Here is a 16,908-nt window from a genome sequence, read left to right as displayed (position 1 = left end):
CCACACAGGTAAGTCCAATGGGGTGCAGGCATGTCCTCTATGCTTACAGCTTCCCGTGGGTGTTGGTTTGATACCGTTTGGGGACAGCCAAGGAGGCATCTGCAGGCAACAAAGGTAGGTGTGTGCTTGTGTGTGTGTTTCCTATGCAGATCCTAAGCCCAGTGTCACATGCAAGTAGGAGGAGTAAGAAGGGTTCCTGGCAAATCCGGGTTATGGATTGCATTTAAAAAGGCCCCGTGGGAGTGCAATGGGCCCCTGTCTTGCTGCTTAGCAATAATGGTATGGGTTTAGGTTCTGCTGTGTGTACTGGTGGTTGACTGCCCCCCAGCCCAGAGTGTGCATGGAAAATTGTCTGGCAGCCTCCCTGACAGCAAGCAGTGATAGTGCCCATGAAGGGGACCTTGTTGGGCCCGCCCCTTTCACGGTTATCGCTTCTCGGCCTTTTGGCTAAGATCAAGTGTAGTATCTGTTCTTATCAGTTTAATATCTGATACGTCCCCTATCTGGGGACCATATATTAAATGGATTTTTGAGAACGGGGGCCGATTTCGAAGCTTGCTTCCGTCGCCCTATGCATTGACCCGATATGGCAGTATCTTCGGGTACAGTGCACCACCCCCTTACAGGGTTAAAAAGAAAGATTCCTACTTTCATTGCTACCTGCTTGCTGGCTAGCCAGCTAGCCAGCCCTGTGGGCCTTGCTGCTGCTGCAGCCAAAAAACAAAAGGTGGTGCTGCTGCTGCTTCTGCTGCTTCTGCTTCTGCTTGTGTCTGGCCCCTGTTGGAGCGTCCAGGCACAGGACTTCTGCTGCTGCTGACTAAATGGCCTCCTTAATTGGATCATTTGAGTAGCCAGCACACCTGTGCAGGTAGGGCATGACATGATAGGCAGCTGCCTTGATAGCGGGTGGGTGCTGAATGTTCCTAATTGACAAAATAAGATTAATGCTTATGAAGAAATATAAAATCTCATCCCTTCCCCAATATCGCGCCACACCCCTACCCCTTAATTCCCTGGTTGAACGTGATGGACATATGTCTTTTTTCGACCGTACTAACTATGTAACTATGTAACATAACATGGGGGGGGGGGGGGGGGTCTCCTGGCTGTTCACACAGGTGTGTCATTGCTGTACATTGACCATGCATTGCTTCTGTGGTATTGCAAAGGCAAAGACAAATGCTTCCAGCCATCCATTGCACTAATGGATTGGTCATCAGCTGGCTGTCTATGTCCCGCATCAATATAGACCAAAGTACAGAGGGTTAGGCTATGCTATTGTGCACCTACCTGATGCATCAGAAGGTGCGAGGCCCTTGCTAAATTCTGTGCACAGACTTTGAGATCTATGCTTTAGACTGTATCTAAACCTGCTCCAACATGGACTGACATTCTGGCCTACTTTCAGCCGATGCGACTTGTCTGTCGCTGAACAGTCGCTTTTTATGTATTCAGCACCTATGTATAATGTTGTAAAAATGCTCTAGAAGCTAAAGTCGCAGAAATGTCACACATATTTGGCCTGCAACTTTCTGTGCGACAAATTCAGACAGGAAAAATCAGTATAAATCCTTAGAAAATTATCCCCCAGTGTCTCCATCTGCTGGCGGTATTGAATAAGCATTGCTGCACTGATGGGGTATGCATTAGACGAAAAAAAAGAAGAAAAAGAAGAATAATACGCCCAGAAAAGAGGCGAAAAGGAGAAAAACGTAAAAAAACGTGAAAAAAAAGTAAGAGGAAGAGAAGGGAAAAAAAGGTGGAAATGGGTTTAAAAGTGATTTCGGCGGAGAAATATATATATATATATATATATATATATATATATATATATATATATATATGATGCAGATAGGGTCAGGCTGCTCACCACTCTCGTGTTTGCTGCGCTATCTCGTGCTGCGGACACCGGTACCGCTCCCGGCTTAGTAGAACTCTCACAGAAAAGAAAACGTCCGGCACTCGAGAAAATGCAGGTAAAACTTGTCAATGGCTTTATTCACACGCTTAGGCAGGACACAATCTGACGCGTTTCGCACCCTCAGGTGCTTAGTCGTAGATAGACATACACTCAATAATGCAGGTTAAAATACACATGAGTTTGGTCACATGACCACATGAATCTTAATTAAAAACAGTTGGTTACAAAACATGGCATTGGGAATCATGATCACATTTAATCGTTCGGAGAGAGTTCACACCAGGATGAAATCAATGCGGCTTTAAATTTCACATTACAAGTAACATTCAAATTTCAAACTTGAATAGTCCAAAGGCTAATCTACCAATACTACCGATATTCATATTGATTCGGGGGTGCATATTTAACCGCAATAAGCAATTTAAACTATATCTACACATAAGAATCCGAGATATTTTTATATATAAATCGATAACCGCATGGTGTATATCACACCATGTGAACAACCCCCTATAATTTGCGACAATTCAAAATTTATTATATGTACCGATATTCATATTGGTTTAGAGGTACATATTTACCGAAATACGCACTTTAAACTATATCTAAACATCCAAATCCGAGATATTTTTATATATAAATCGATAACCGCATGATGTGCATCACGCCGTGTGAACATCCCCCTATAATTTACAACAATTCAAAATTTATTATATGTGCACAAGAGACGAAGAATGTAAGTTAGACCGGGGACTAAACTTGCGTGATTAATGATAAATTGTATACATCCACCATATTTACTTATTCCATTTATGCACACGTTAACATTAAATCCAATCTTTTATTTAATCCTTGCGGGAATCTTGTTCCCAAGAGGAACATCCAATGTGCCTCTCTATTGTATAATTTCTTTCTGAGGTCGCCTCCCCTAGGTCCTAAGGTGACTTTTTCTACTCCCAATACTCGTAAATGGGTAGTGTCTCCTGAATGGGACTCTCTAAAGTGACGTGACAGCATGGACATGTTTGTCAAACTACTTTTAGCATCCGTAATATGTTTCCTGAACCTCACTTTTAGTGAATTCCCCGAGCATCCTACATATTGCAAATTACACGCAATGCATGTGGCTACATATATAATGGATTTAGTGTTACAATTGATGTATTGGTGTATATTGTATGTCCTATTTGTTGTACAAGACGTTACAGTATTTGAATTCACCATATGTGTACATGTAATGCATCTGGTATGACCACATTTGCGATTACCTATTGTCACGATGCCGGCTGGCAGGTAGTGGATCCCCTGTGCCAGAGAGGGATGGCGAGGACCGCGCTAGTGGACCGGTTCTAAGCCACTACAGGTTTTCACCAGAGCCCGCCGCAAAGCGGGATGGTCTTGCTGCGGCGGGTAGTGACCAGGTCGTATCCACTAGCAACGGCTTACCTCTCTGGCTGCTGAAGATGCTGAAGATAGGCGCGGTACAATGGAGTAGGCAGAAGCAAGGTCGGACGTAGCAGAAGGTCGGGGGCAGGCGGCAAGGATCGTAGTCAGGGGCAACGGCAGGAGGTCAGGAACACGGACTAGGAACAGACTAGGGAACGCTTTCACTAGGCACTAAGGCAACAAGATCCGGCAAGGGAGTGCAAGGGAAGTGACTAGATATAGGGAAGTGCACAGGTGAACACAATAAGCTAATTGGGCCAGGCACCAATCATTGGTGCACTGGCCCTTTAAATCTCAGGGAGCTGGCGCGCGCGCGCCCTAGAGAGCGGAGCCGCGCGCGCCAGCACATGACAGCAGGAGACGGGAACGGGTAAGTGACCTGGGATGCGATTCGCGAGCGGGCGCGTCCCGCTGTGCGAATCGCATCCCCAACGGCCATGACAGGGCAGCGCTCCCGGTCAGCGGGACCGACCGGGGCGCTGCGGAGAGAGAGACGCCGTACGCGCTCCGGGGAGGAGCGGGGACCCGGAGCGCTAGGCGTAACAGTACCCCCCCCCTTAGGTCTCCCCCTCTTCTTGGGGCCAAAGAACCTGAGGAAAAAAAATTCAATTTTTCCGTGATGAGGTCCGATGCAAATTAGGAGGGGTTCTGTGTGGAAACGAACGAGACAGTCCAATCTTTTATTGTAAAAACAATAGATGTAGAGGGGTCTGGCGAGACTGGTCACAGGAACGTAGAACCTGTTGATGAGAGAGGCCAAAAAAATTTTTCCTGCAGATCCGGAATCCAAGAAGGCCACTGTAGAGAAGGAGAAGGCAGAGGCAGACATCCGCACAGGCACAGTAAGACGTGGAGAAGCAGAGTAGACATCAAGGACTGTCTCACCTTTGTGCGGAGTCAGCGTACGTCTTTCCTGGCGGGGAGGACGGATAGGACAATCTCTTAGGAAGTGTTCGGTACTAGCACAGTACAGGCAGAGGTTCTCCATACGGCATCGTGTCCTCTCTTGAGGTGTCAAGCGAGACCGGTCAACTTGCATAGCCTCCGCGGCGGGAAGCACAGGAACAGATTGCAGAGGACCAGAGGAGAGAGGAGCCGGGGAGAAAAAACGCTTCGTGCGAACAAAGTCCATATCCAGGCGAAGCTCCAGACGCCATCCGGAAGAACGCATGTCAATGCGAGTGGCAAGATGAATGAGTTCATGTAGGTCAGCAGGAGTCTCTCGTGCGGCCAGAACATCTTTAATGTTGCTGGATAGGCCTTTTTTAAAGGTCGCGCAGAGAACCTCACTATTCCAGGACAACTCGTAAGCAAGAGCACGGAACTGAATGGCGTACTCGCCAACGGAAGAAACACCCTGGGCCAGGTTCAGCAGGGCAATCTCGGCTGAAGAAGCTCGGGCAGGTTCCTCAAAGACACTTCGAATTTCCGAGAAGAAGGAGTGTACAGAGGCAGTGACGGGGGTCATTGCGGTCCCAGAGCGGTGCGGCCCATGACAGGGCTTTTCCAGACAGAAGGCTGACTACGAAAGCCACCATAGACCTCTCAGTAGGAAACTGGTCCGACATCATCTCCAAGTGCTGGGAACATTGCGAAAGAAAGCCACGGCAATACTTAGAGTCCCCATCAAATTTGTCCGGCAAGGACAGGCAGAGGCTAGGAGTGGCCACTCGCTGCGGAGGAGGTGCAGGAGCTGGCGGAGGAGAAGATTGCTGGAGAAGTTGCGACTGAAGTTGGTGCGAAATGGTGGACATTTCCGACAGCTGACGGGTTAGAAGGGCGATCAGTCGGGCTTGCTGGGCGGCCACCGTGGTGAGGTCAGCGACCACTGACAGAGGAACTTCAGCGGGATCCATGGCCGGATCTACTGTCACGATGCCGGCTGGCAGGTAGTGGATCCCCTGTGCCAGAGAGGGATGGCGAGGACCGCGCTAGTGGACCGGTTCTAAGCCACTACAGGTTTTCACCAGAGCCCGCCGCAAAGCGGGATGGTCTTGCTGCGGCGGTAGTGACCAGGTCGTATCCACTAGCAACGGCTTACCTCTCTGGCTGCTGAAGATGCTGAAGATAGGCGCGGTACAATGGAGTAGGCAGAAGCAAGGTCGGACGTAGCAGAAGGTCGGGGGCAGGCGGCAAGGATCGTAGTCAGGGGCAACGGCAGGAGGTCAGGAACACGGACTAGGAACAGACTAGGGAACGCTTTCACTAGGCACTAAGGCAACAAGATCCGGCAAGGGAGTGCAAGGGAAGTGACTAGATATAGGGAAGTGCACAGGTGAACACAATAAGCTAATTGGGCCAGGCACCAATCATTGGTGCACTGGCCCTTTAAATCTCAGGGAGCTGGCGCGCGCGCGCCCTAGAGAGCGGAGCCGCGCGCGCCAGCACATGACAGCAGGAGACGGGAACGGGTAAGTGACCTGGGATGCGATTCGCGAGCGGGCGCGTCCCGCTGTGCGAATCGCATCCCCAACGGCCATGACAGGGCAGCGCTCCCGGTCAGCGGGACCGACCGGGGCGCTGCGGAGAGAGAGACGCCGTACGCGCTCCGGGGAGGAGCGGGGACCCGGAGCGCTAGGCGTAACACCTATGTTCCTCAACCAGTCCCGATCCTTTACATTTTCCTTTTGACTAATAAATAGACTGGGTGAGACTCTGGTTCCAATAGTGGGGCCTCTCCTAGACACAATAGAAATACCTTCTGATAATAAGTCTCTTAATATTGGGTCTGTTTCTAATACCGGAATATATCTATTTATTATTTTCTTAATCTGCCCAAATTGGGTGCTGTATGAGGTCACGAAAAATGGTGGTCTATCTTTACTCGAATTTACATTTTCATTTTCGATTATATTTTTGGCTGATTTGTCTCCAACCTTATGTGAGTCCCTTCTATTCTGATGCCTGCTAGAATAGGATACTAGTTCCTCGCGTCCCCGTCCTTCTATTCTTATTTCTGCTTTTTTTAATATTTTTTCACTATAACCCCTCTGTTCCAATCTAGTATGAAGTTCCTCTGCCGCAATTTTAAATTGTGTCTCACTAGAGCAGTTACGTTTTATTCTACATAATTCGCCATAGGGAATATTATCCAGGACATGTCGTGGATGGCAGGAGGAGGCTAACAAAATGGAGTTAGAGGCTGTATCTTTTCTATAGGGGCGAATTTCTATGCCATCACTCCCACTAATCAACGAAATGTCCAAAAAATTAATTGTATTTTTATCAAAATGTGAGGTGAACCCCAAATTTAGGTTGTTATTCCCAATATACTTGACAAATTCCGAAAATAGTGTCTCTGTACCCCTCCAAATTATCAATAAATCGTCTATGTAGCGACTGATCCAGTGTATGTTATCATGATATGGATTTTTGTCACTGAAAATAAAAAGTTGCTCCCAGTGAAACATGTAGATATTTGCAAAAGACGGGGAATATTTGGCACCCATTGATGCTCCCCTGGTCTGCAGGTAGAAACCACCATCGAACACGAAGTAGTTGTGTTTAAGCAAAAACTCCGTGGCGATGGTGATAAATTCCCGCAGACCAGGGGAGTATGTGCTGAACTTTTCCATATGAATGGACAGGGCCTCGAGGCCTTTAGACCAGGGAATGCATGGATATAAGCCTATAACATCACACGTTGCCCATGACAACTGCTTATCCCACACGATTTTTTCTAAGATATTGATCACATGCTTAGTGTCTTGTATAAACGTGGGGGTGATTTTAGTCAGGGGTTGGAGATGGTGATCCACCCACTCTCCAAGGCGCTCACCCAGCGACCCAATGCCAGCAACTATTGGCCTAAGGGGAGGTGGAAATACACCTTTATGTACCTTGGGGAGTGAGTGGAACACTGGGGTAACTGGATTCTCTACAAACAGATATTCTTCCAGTTTTTTGTTAATTGCCCCCAGTGCTACACCCTCTTCCAATATTTTCTTAAGTTCCATTTGGTACGTTTTAGTAGGGTCATTTCTTAATTTACAGTAAGTTGATGTGTCTAATAACATATCCTCATTGAGTTTTTTGTATAACCCTGAATCCAGAACAATAATATTTCCACCTTTATCAGCATTACGAATTACGATAGATTTATTTTCAGATAATTCCTTCAATGCTATACGTTCATTTTTATTTAAATTGTCATAAGCATTATTCCGAGACACCTGTTCATTAAGTTTCACTAGGTCCCGCTCGACCAACTCCTGGAATCTATCCAGCGCCTCCGAACGGGAGGCAACAGGATAGAAACCAGGGCTGGCCGAGCGGTAGTTATTATTCCTACTATCATCGACAACTGCATTTTCTTTCTGCAAACAGGTAAGCTGTAATAATACATTTTGATCCTTGAAATCAGTAACATTAACATTAATTTCATCACCATCGTTCGCTACTGATCCTACCACAACTGTACCTGAGGATTCTCCCTCCTCATGGCTCATAACCCCCTTGTGAAAATGTCTTTTGAGAGTGAGTCCTCTTGCCAATTTATTAACATCTAATATGGTATTAAAAAGTTCGAACTTACTTGTCGGCACAAAATTCAGTCCTTTACCAAGTACAGTAATTTGGTCAGCAGATAAGATGCATGCAGATAAGTTCATTACCGGATTTATCTCGGAACCAGTAGCGAGCGCAGGGGATATCTTCTTTCTTCTATGTTTGCGTCCAGCTCTCCTTGTTTTTGACCCTTTAAGCTGTCGGTCTGGCCCAGACGGTTTTTTGGAACAGCTCCAAGTTCTTTGGATGGTGCGGCGATCGATGTTAGTTTCTTTTTCTGTTGCTGTGCTGATGAGTATTGTGCACCTGTGTTTTCCTCTTGGGAACTTTCAGGGTCTGAAAAGCTCACTTTCCTTGCAGATCGGGACCTTGGATGATTTCTGCGTTTGGATCTGGATCGTGGTGTGCGTAAAATAGAACGCGGTGTGTCTGGATTGTCCCCTTTATTAAGATGCCACGAGAACACTTGATCTTTGTTGTAGTCCAGAATATCTCTTTGGAATTTACTTTTTTTAATGTCCATTATGGAGTTTTCCACACTGTCTAGTTTCTCCAATGCTGCTTGTTCCACGCTGGCAAAATCCTTGTGCTCTTTGTACATAGCCAGCTGGGTCCTAAGGCCCTCCATTTCTTGCTGCATACTGGCTAATTCCAGGGATTCCTCCTCCACAATATATGTCATAAGTTTGGCTGAACATTCCAGCAATGCGGAGTCCCATTTGGTAATGAACCCCTGTGAGTATGTTTTTATGGGTCTTTTTTTCAGTCTGAGACCCCTTGGAACAATGTTCTTTTCTAAATATGTAGTGAGAGTTTTGTTATCCCACCAGGTCTTCGTCTCTTTAATCATGAGATTCTCCAACTGTCTTGTGATAGCAAGCATGTCAGGGGGAACCACGTTAACCGTGGTTGTAACAAAATCATTAAACACTGTTTGAGCTTTCGCATCTCTGCTCGGACCATATTTGTCCATATTACTCACATCAGCGGTTACAGGTTCCCCCAGTCCTAGCCTTGGCGTTTCCAAATTAGATTCAGCCATGTTAATCCACGCGGTGGGAGCACTCCAATGCGGGAACTGTTTGATGCAGATAGGGTCAGGCTGCTCACCACTCTCGTGTTTGCTGCGCTATCTCGTGCTGCGGACACCGGTACCGCTCCCGGCTTAGTAGAACTCTCACAGAAAAGAAAACGTCCGGCACTCGAGAAAATGCAGGTAAAACTTGTCAATGGCTTTATTCACACGCTTAGGCAGGACACAATCTGACGCGTTTCGCACCCTCAGGTGCTTAGTCGTAGATAGACATACACTCAATAATGCAGGTTAAAATACACATGAGTTTGGTCACATGACCACATGAATCTTAATTAAAAACAGTTGGTTACAAAACATGGCATTGGGAATCATGATCACATTTAATCGTTCGGAGAGAGTTCACACCAGGATGAAATCAATGCGGCTTTAAATTTCACATTACAAGTAACATTCAAATTTCAAACTTGAATAGTCCAAAGGCTAATCTACCAATACTACCGATATTCATATTGATTCGGGGGTGCATATTTAACCGCAATAAGCAATTTAAACTATATCTACACATAAGAATCCGAGATATTTTTATATATAAATCGATAACCGCATGGTGTATATCACACCATGTGAACAACCCCCTATAATTTGCGACAATTCAAAATTTATTATATGTACCGATATTCATATTGGTTTAGAGGTACATATTTACCGAAATACGCACTTTAAACTATATCTAAACATCCAAATCCGAGATATTTTTATATATAAATCGATAACCGCATGATGTGCATCACGCCGTGTGAACATCCCCCTATAATTTACAACAATTCAAAATTTATTATATGTGCACAAGAGACGAAGAATGTAAGTTAGACCGGGGACTAAACTTGCGTGATTAATGATAAATTGTATACATCCACCATATTTACTTATTCCATTTATGCACACGTTAACATTAAATCCAATCTTTTATTTAATCCTTGCGGGAATCTTGTTCCCAAGAGGAACATCCAATGTGCCTCTCTATTGTATAATTTCTTTCTGAGGTCGCCTCCCCTAGGTCCTAAGGTGACTTTTTCTACTCCCAATACTCGTAAATGGGTAGTGTCTCCTGAATGGGACTCTCTAAAGTGACGTGACAGCATGGACATGTTTGTCAAACTACTTTTAGCATCCGTAATATGTTTCCTGAACCTCACTTTTAGTGAATTCCCCGAGCATCCTACATATTGCAAATTACACGCAATGCATGTGGCTACATATATAATGGATTTAGTGTTACAATTGATGTATTGGTGTATATTGTATGTCCTATTTGTTGTACAAGACGTTACAGTATTTGAATTCATTGAGTGTATGTCTATCTACGACTAAGCACCTGAGGGTGCGAAACGCGTCAGATTGTGTCCTGCCTAAGCGTGTGAATAAAGCCATTGACAAGTTTTACCTGCATTTTCTCGAGTGCCGGACGTTTTCTTTTCTGTGAGAGTTCTACTAAGCCGGGAGCGGTACCGGTGTCCGCAGCACGAGATAGCGCAGCAAACACGAGAGTGGTGAGCAGCCTGACCCTATCTGCATCAAACAGTTCCCGCATTGGAGTGCTCCCACCGCGTGGATTAACATGGCTGAATCTAATTTGGAAACGCCAAGGCTAGGACTGGGGGAACCTGTAACCGCTGATGTGAGTAATATGGACAAATATGGTCCGAGCAGAGATGCGAAAGCTCAAACAGTGTTTAATGATTTTGTTACAACCACGGTTAACGTGGTTCCCCCTGACATGCTTGCTATCACAAGACAGTTGGAGAATCTCATGATTAAAGAGACGAAGACCTGGTGGGATAACAAAACTCTCACTACATATTTAGAAAAGAACATTGTTCCAAGGGGTCTCAGACTGAAAAAAAGACCCATAAAAACATACTCACAGGGGTTCATTACCAAATGGGACTCCGCATTGCTGGAATGTTCAGCCAAACTTATGACATATATTGTGGAGGAGGAATCCCTGGAATTAGCCAGTATGCAGCAAGAAATGGAGGGCCTTAGGACCCAGCTGGCTATGTACAAAGAGCACAAGGATTTTGCCAGCGTGGAACAAGCAGCATTGGAGAAACTAGACAGTGTGGAAAACTCCATAAAGGACATTAAAAAAAGTAAATTCCAAAGAGATATTCTGGACTACAACAAAGATCAAGTGTTCTCGTGGCATCTTAATAAAGGGGACAATCCAGACACACCGCGTTCTATTTTACGCACACCACGATCCAGATCCAAACGCAGAAATCATCCAAGGTCCCGATCTGCAAGGAAAGTGAGCTTTTCAGACCCTGAAAGTTCCCAAGAGGAAAACACAGGTGCACAATACTCATCAGCACAGCAACAGAAAAAGAAACTAACATCGATCGCCGCACCATCCAAAGAACTTGGAGCTGTTCCAAAAAACCGTCTGGGCCAGACCGACAGCTTAAAGGGTCAAAAACAAGGAGAGCTGGACGCAAACATAGAAGAAAGAAGATATCCCCTGCGCTCGCTACTGGTTCCGAGATAAATCCGGTAATGAACTTATCTGCATGCATCTTATCTGCTGACCAAATTACTGTACTTGGTAAAGGACTGAATTTTGTGCCGACAAGTAAGTTCGAACTTTTTAATACCATATTAGATGTTAATAAATTGGCAAGAGGACTCACTCTCAAAAGACATTTTCACAAGGGGGTTATGAGCCATGAGGAGGGAGAATCCTCAGGTACAGTTGTGGAAGGATCAGTAGCGAACGATGGTGATGAAATTAATGTTAATGTTACTGATTTCAAGGATCAAAATGTATTATTACAGCTTACCTGTTTGCAGAAAGAAAATGCAGTTGTCGATGATAGTAGGAATAATAACTACCGCTCGGCCAGCCCTGGTTTCTATCCTGTTGCCTCCCGTTCGGAGGCGCTGGATAGATTCCAGGAGTTGGTCGAGCGGGACCTAGTGAAACTTAATGAACAGGTGTCTCGGAATAATGCTTATGACAATTTAAATAAAAATGAACGTATAGCATTGAAGGAATTATCTGAAAATAAATCTATCGTAATTCGTAATGCTGATAAAGGTGGAAATATTATTGTTCTGGATTCAGGGTTATACAAAAAACTCAATGAGGATATGTTATTAGACACATCAACTTACTGTAAATTAAGAAATGACCCTACTAAAACGTACCAAATGGAACTTAAGAAAATATTGGAAGAGGGTGTAGCACTGGGGGCAATTAACAAAAAACTGGAAGAATATCTGTTTGTAGAGAATCCAGTTACCCCAGTGTTCCACTCACTCCCCAAGGTACATAAAGGTGTATTTCCACCTCCCCTTAGGCCAATAGTTGCTGGCATTGGGTCGCTGGGTGAGCGCCTTGGAGAGTGGGTGGATCACCATCTCCAACCCCTGACTAAAATCACCCCCACGTTTATACAAGACACTAAGCATGTGATCAATATCTTAGAAAAAATCGTGTGGGATAAGCAGTTGTCATGGGCAACGTGTGATGTTATAGGCTTATATCCATGCATTCCCTGGTCTAAAGGCCTCGAGGCCCTGTCCATTCATATGGAAAAGTTCAGCACATACTCCCCTGGTCTGCGGGAATTTATCACCATCGCCACGGAGTTTTTGCTTAAACACAACTACTTCGTGTTCGATGGTGGTTTCTACCTGCAGACCAGGGGAGCATCAATGGGTGCCAAATATTCCCCGTCTTTTGCAAATATCTACATGTTTCACTGGGAGCAACTTTTTATTTTCAGTGACAAAAATCCATATCATGATAACATACACTGGATCAGTCGCTACATAGACGATTTATTGATAATTTGGAGGGGTACAGAGACACTATTTTCGGAATTTGTCAAGTATATTGGGAATAACAACCTAAATTTGGGGTTCACCTCACATTTTGATAAAAATACAATTAATTTTTTGGACATTTCGTTGATTAGTGGGAGTGATGGCATAGAAATTCGCCCCTATAGAAAAGATACAGCCTCTAACTCCATTTTGTTAGCCTCCTCCTGCCATCCACGACATGTCCTGGATAATATTCCCTATGGCGAATTATGTAGAATAAAACGTAACTGCTCTAGTGAGACACAATTTAAAATTGCGGCAGAGGAACTTCATACTAGATTGGAACAGAGGGGTTATAGTGAAAAAATATTAAAAAAAGCAGAAATAAGAATAGAAGGACGGGGACGCGAGGAACTAGTATCCTATTCTAGCAGGCATCAGAATAGAAGGGACTCACATAAGGTTGGAGACAAATCAGCCAAAAATATAATCGAAAATGAAAATGTAAATTCGAGTAAAGATAGACCACCATTTTTCGTGACCTCATACAGCACCCAATTTGGGCAGATTAAGAAAATGTTACGCCGAGCGCTCCGGGTCCCCGCTCCTCCCCGGAGCGCTCGCTACACTTCCCTCACTGCAGCGCCCCGGTCGGTTCCACGGACCCGGGGCGCTGCGTTACTACCTCCGGCCGGGATGCGATTCGCGATGCGGGTAGCGCCCGCTCGCGATGCGCACCCCGGCTCCCGTACCTTACTCGCTCCCCGTCAGTTCTGTCCCGGCGCGCGCGGCCCCGCTCCCTAGGGCGCGCGCGCGCCGGGTCTTTGCGATTTAAAGGGCCACTGCACCGCTGATTGGTGCAGTGGTTCCAATTAGTGTTTACACCTGTGCACTTCCCTATATCACCTCACTTCCCCTTCACTCCCTCGCCGGATCTTGTTGCCCTAGTGCCAGTGAAAGCGTTCCTTGTGTGTTCCTTGCCTGTGATTCCAGACCTTCTGCCGTTGCCCCTGACTACGATCCTTGCTGCCTGCCCCGACCTTCTGCTACGTCCGACCTTGCTTCTGTCTACTCCCTTGTACCGCGCCTATCTTCAGCAGCCAGAGAGGTTGAGCCGTTGCTAGGGGATACGACCTGGTCACTACCGCCGCAGCAAGACCATCCCGCTTTGCGGCGGGCTCTGGTGAAAACCAGTAGTGACTTAGAACCGATCCTCTAGCACGGTCCACGCCAATCCCTCTCTGGCACAGAGGATCCACTACCTGCCAGCCGGCATCGTGACAGTAGATCCGGCCATGGATCCCGCTGAAGTTCCTCTGCCAGTTGTCGCTGACCTCACCACGGTGGTCGCCCAGCAGTCACAACAGATTGCGCAACAAGGCCAACAGCTGTCTCAACTGACTGTTATGCTACAACAGTTACTACCACAGCTCCAGCAATCATCTCCTCCGCCAGCTCCTGTACCTCCTCCGCAGCGAGTGGCCGCTTCTGGAATACGACTATCCTTGCCGGATAAATTTGATGGGGACTCTAAGTTTTGCCGTGGCTTTCTTTCCCAATGTTCATTACACTTGGAGATGATGTCGGACCAGTTCCCCACTGAAAGGTCTAAGGTGGCTTTCGTAGTCAGCCTGCTGTCTGGAAAAGCCCTGGCTTGGGCCACACCGCTCTGGGACCGCAATGACCCCGTCACTGCCTCTGTACACTCCTTCTTCTCGGAAATTCGAAGTGTCTTTGAGGAACCTGCCCGAGCCTCTTCTGCTGAGACTGCCCTGTTGAACCTGGTCCAGGGTAATTCTTCCGTTGGCGAGTATGCCGTACAGTTCCGTACCCTTGCTTCAGAATTATCCTGGAATAATGAGGCACTCTGCGCGACCTTTAAAAAAGGCCTATCCAGCAACATTAAAGATGTTCTGGCCGCACGAGAAATCCCTGCTAACCTACATGAACTCATCCATCTTGCCACTCGCATTGACATGCGTTTTTCCGAACGGCGTCAGGAGCTCCGCCAGGATATGGACTCTGTTCGCACGAGGCGTTTCTTCTCCCCGGCTCCTCTCTCCTCTGGTCCCCTGCAATCTGTTCCTGTGCCTCCCGCCGTGGAGGCTATGCAGGTCGACCGGTCTCGCCTGACACCCCAAGAGAGGACACGACGCCGCATGGAGAATCTCTGCCTGTACTGTGCTAGTACCGAACACTTCCTGAAGGATTGTCCTATCCGTCCTCCCCGCCTGGAAAGACGTCCGCTGACTCCGCACAAAAGTGAGACAGTCCTTGATGTCTACTCTGCTTCTCCACGTCTTACTGTGCCTGTGCGGATGTCTGCCTCTGCCTTCTCCTTCTCTGCTGTGGCCTTCTTGGACTCTGGATCTGCAGGAAATTTCATCTTAGCCTCTCTCGTCAACAGGTTCAACATCCCGGTGACCAGTCTCGCCAGGCCCCTCTACATCAATTGTGTAAACAATGAAAGATTGGACTGTACTATACGTTTCCGCACGGAGCCCCTTCTAATGTGCATCGGATCTCATCACGAGAGGATTGAACTGTTGGTCCTCCCCAATTGCACTTCTGAAATCCTTCTTGGACTTCCCTGGCTTCAACTCCATTCCCCAATCCTGGATTGGTCCACTGGGGAGATCAAGAGTTGGGGGCCCTCTTGTTCCAAGGACTGCTTAAAACCGGTTCCCAGTAAACCTTGCCGTGTCCCTGTGCTTCCTCATGTAACCGGTCTCCCTAAGGCCTATATGGACTTTGCGGACGTTTTTTGCAAAAAACAAGCTGAGACTCTACCTCCTCACAGGCCTTATGATTGTCCCATTGACCTCCTCCCGGGCACTACTCCACCCCGGGGCAGAATCTATCCTCTGTCCGTCCCAGAGACTCTTGCCATGTCTGAATACGTCCAAGAAAATTTAAAAAAGGGCTTTATCCGTAAATCCTCCTCTCCTGCCGGAGCCGGATTTTTCTTTGTGTCCAAAAAAGATGGCTCTCTACGTCCTTGCATTGACTACCGCGGTCTTAATAAAATCACGGTTAAGAACCGCTACCCCCTACCCCTCATCTCTGAACTCTTTGATCGTCTCCAAGGTGCCCATATTTTTACCAAACTGGACTTAAGAGGTGCTTATAATCTCATCCGCATCAGAGAGGGGGATGAATGGAAAACGGCATTTAACACCAGAGATGGACACTTTGAGTATCTGGTCATGCCCTTTGGTCTATGCAACGCCCCTGCCGTCTTCCAAGACTTTGTTAATGAAATTTTTCGTGATCTACTATACTCCTGTGTTGTTGTATATCTGGACGATATCCTGATTTTTTCTGCCAATCTTGAAGAACACCGCCAGCATGTCCGTATGGTTCTTCAGAGACTTCGTGATAATCAACTCTATGCCAAAATAGAGAAATGTCTGTTTGAATGCCAATCTCTTCCTTTTCTAGGATACTTGGTCTCTGGCCAGGGACTACAAATGGACCCAGATAAACTCTCTGCCGTCTTAGATTGGCCACGCCCCTCCGGACTCCGTGCCATCCAACGTTTTTTGGGGTTCGCCAATTATTACAGGCAATTTATTCCACATTTTTCTACCATTGTGGCTCCTATTGTGGCTTTAACAAAAAAAAATGCCGATCCCAAGTCTTGGCCTCCTCAAGCGGAAGACGCCTTTAAACGACTCAAGTCTGCCTTTTCTTCGGCTCCCGTGCTCTCCAGACCTGACCCATCTAAACCCTTCCTATTGGAGGTTGATGCCTCCTCAGTGGGAGCTGGAGCTGTCCTTCTACAAAAAAACTCTTCCGGGCATGCTGTTACTTGTGGTTTTTTTTCCAGGACCTTCTCTCCGGCGGAGAGGAACTACTCCATCGGGGATCGAGAGCTTCTAGCCATTAAATTAGCACTTGAGGAATGGAGGCATCTGCTGGAGGGATCAAGATTTCCAGTTATTATTTACACCGATCACAAGAACCTCTCCTACCTCCAGTCTGCCCAACGGCTGAATCCTCGTCAGGCCAGGTGGTCTCTGTTCTTTGCCCGATTTAATTTTGAAATTCACTTTCGGCCTGCTGATAAAAACATTAGGGCCGATGCTCTCTCTCGTTCCTCAGATGCCTCTGAAATTGAACTCTCTCCTCAACACATCATTCCTCCTGACTGCCTGATTTCCACTTCTCC

General features: G+C 46.6%; 1 protein-coding gene and 1 non-coding gene across 2 annotated transcripts; one reads left to right on the top strand and one right to left on the bottom strand.

The window, feature by feature from the left end:
* The first annotated feature begins 427 nt into the window (after positions 1 to 427).
* LOC130335218 (U2 spliceosomal RNA) lies at positions 428 to 618 on the top strand. The gene has a single exon (XR_008876884.1). It is a non-coding gene; the product is annotated as a U2 spliceosomal RNA (small nuclear RNA).
* Positions 619 to 1,898: 1,280 nt separating this feature from the next.
* LOC130335126 (uncharacterized) lies at positions 1,899 to 9,393 on the bottom strand. Its single transcript, XM_056553897.1, has 2 exons — positions 7,902 to 9,393; positions 1,899 to 1,961 (listed from the first exon to the last, which is right to left on the bottom strand). The coding sequence occupies exon 1, from the start codon at positions 8,913 to 8,915 to the stop codon at positions 7,986 to 7,988; it is 930 nt and encodes a 309-aa protein (XP_056409872.1). The 5' UTR covers positions 8,916 to 9,393; the 3' UTR covers positions 1,899 to 1,961; positions 7,902 to 7,985.
* Between the last annotated feature and the right edge of the window lie 7,515 nt (positions 9,394 to 16,908).

Source organism: Hyla sarda, unplaced genomic scaffold, assembly GCF_029499605.1.
Source record: "Hyla sarda isolate aHylSar1 unplaced genomic scaffold, aHylSar1.hap1 scaffold_448, whole genome shotgun sequence".
Lineage (NCBI taxonomy): Eukaryota > Metazoa > Chordata > Amphibia > Anura > Hylidae > Hyla > Hyla sarda.
The sequence above is the reverse complement of the archived record's forward strand: the minus strand, read 5'-3'. Positions and strand labels throughout refer to the sequence as shown.